General features: G+C 30.5%; 1 protein-coding gene across 1 annotated transcript in view; it reads right to left on the bottom strand.

Annotated features, from left to right (window-relative positions):
- Positions 1-1,563, bottom strand: part of LOC112502699 (plant intracellular Ras-group-related LRR protein 6-like) — a 4,104-nt gene extending 2,541 nt beyond the window's left edge. Inside the window, exon 1 of the mRNA XM_025106680.1 lies at positions 1,194-1,563. Within this exon, the coding sequence (XP_024962448.1) occupies positions 1,194-1,439 (246 nt within the window). The 5' untranslated portion in view covers positions 1,440-1,563. The remainder of the gene's footprint in view (positions 1-1,193) is intronic.
- Positions 1,564-2,017: the final 454 nt, after the last annotated feature.

The following is a 2,017-nucleotide window of genomic DNA, read 5'->3' on the forward strand; positions in this document are numbered from 1 at the left end:
ATTTACGAGAACGCGAAAACAACCTATTAACCTCATATTGTGATAAAAAAATAAAATTATTAGATTTTTAAAATTAAAATTGAAATTTAAAAAGATTCAAAAAAAATTAAAATTAAAAGGGTAATAATGAAAATGATATCATAAAATCTTTTAACACGATCACATGATTAATATTGATTATCCTTATCTTATATATCGGTTAAGAATTCAAGGAGATCAACAAAGAAGTCATAACGTCTTATCTAATTAGTTTATCACACATTTATCACAACGAATTACTGACGAAATCAATTAAACGATTTTGTGTGATATGAATGTGATAATCATGTGATATGAGTGTGATAATCATATGATATCAATATCACTCGACTTGATTATGGTTTCAATGGGTTAGGTTAGACATTATCACAACGATTTCGGATGGTTTCGATAGGTTAGGATTAGATAATCACACATTTATCACAACGAAAACGATTTTGTGTGATATGGGTGTGATAATCATGTGATATGTGTGTGATAATCATGTGATATCAATATCACTCGACTTGATCATGGTTTCAATGGGTTAGGTTAGACATTATCACAACGATTTCGGATGGTTTCGATAGGTTAGGATTAGACAATCACACATTTATCACAATGAAAACGATTTTGTGTGATATTATGTGATAATCATGTGATATGGGTGTGATAATCATGTGATATGAGTGTGATAATCATGTGATATGGGTTTCAAGTCGTCCATTCTAGATCGACAAAAATATGGATACTAACGATATGAAGAAAAGGTATTAAGAAAGTCGACTATCATGAACGATCAGGAGAAGAAGGATGAACGATCTGGAGAAGAAGGTTAGATAAGAAAACTAACCTGAGGAAAACGTGGAGACGTGGTCAACAAAAGGGATAATTATGAAATTGAAATAAAATAAAAATTATAAAAATTACTTAATTACGTTACTACCCTTATTAAATTATTTATATATAGTATAAGTTAATTTATTAATTAAAAAAAAATTGAGGTTATTGGATTGTTCTTGCATTCTCGTAAATCACAGGGGTTCTCGTTTGAACCTCCACCTATATATATATATATATAGTTACAGAAAAAGTGTATGTATATATAAACAAGTAATTAATAAGAAAAAGGAAATGGGAAAAGGAAAGCAAAAATGAGAAATGAAAGAGGATACCTGGAGATTGTTGTTGGAGATGTCCAACTTGTAAATGACCCCCAAATTGAGATTAGAAGTTAGAGGAAGACTCTCCAAACACTTTCCACTCAAATCCACAACTTTATTATGCATCACAACTCCTCCTCCTTCTTCTTCTTCCTCCTTTGAGTAATTGCTGTTATTTCTTCCAAAATGCTTTCTTTTTGGCTTCGAAAACTCTACCTTCATCATGCCTGCATGGTCACTATCAATCATCATGGTCATCTATACATATACATATAGATCTCTGTATCTATATATATATATATATATATATATATAAGTATGCCTGCAATACACAAAATCTGAAGGTTCAACACAACCAGATTATGTGTTTTTGTTAGAGAGAGAGAGAGAGAGATGAAGGTGTAATTTTGAGTTTTTTTTTGTGTTGAATGAGAACAAAGTGGAGAGATTGTAGTGAAATTTAAAGGAAGGGAGGGAGAGAGGTGTACGGATGAGGACGATACTAAATTTGTATACGTCATGGTGCCCACTCTCACAAGCATAAAACGAGGTCGTTTCGACATCAATAGCTTCATATATAGAAACAAAAGATCGTATTTAAATAATAATATAATTATGGTATATTATATTATAATATAAAGATTAGGTATTATGTAGTAAATTGAATATCATTGAATATTAATAGGAGGTTAGCATTGCAGTTGACCCCAAAAAGTTTGATTGGATTTTGAATATTAATATTTTTTTTATTAACTTGGATATCTAATCTGTTATACAAGTCGTTTAATTGCATGGTGACCACCTGTTTTGTAGATAGTCTGGAGTCAACACATTTG

The sequence above is a fragment of the Cynara cardunculus genome, unplaced genomic scaffold (genome assembly GCF_001531365.2).
Source record: "Cynara cardunculus var. scolymus isolate 2C unplaced genomic scaffold, CcrdV1 Un_Scaffold_1793, whole genome shotgun sequence".
In the NCBI taxonomy this organism is placed as follows: domain Eukaryota; kingdom Viridiplantae; phylum Streptophyta; class Magnoliopsida; order Asterales; family Asteraceae; genus Cynara; species Cynara cardunculus.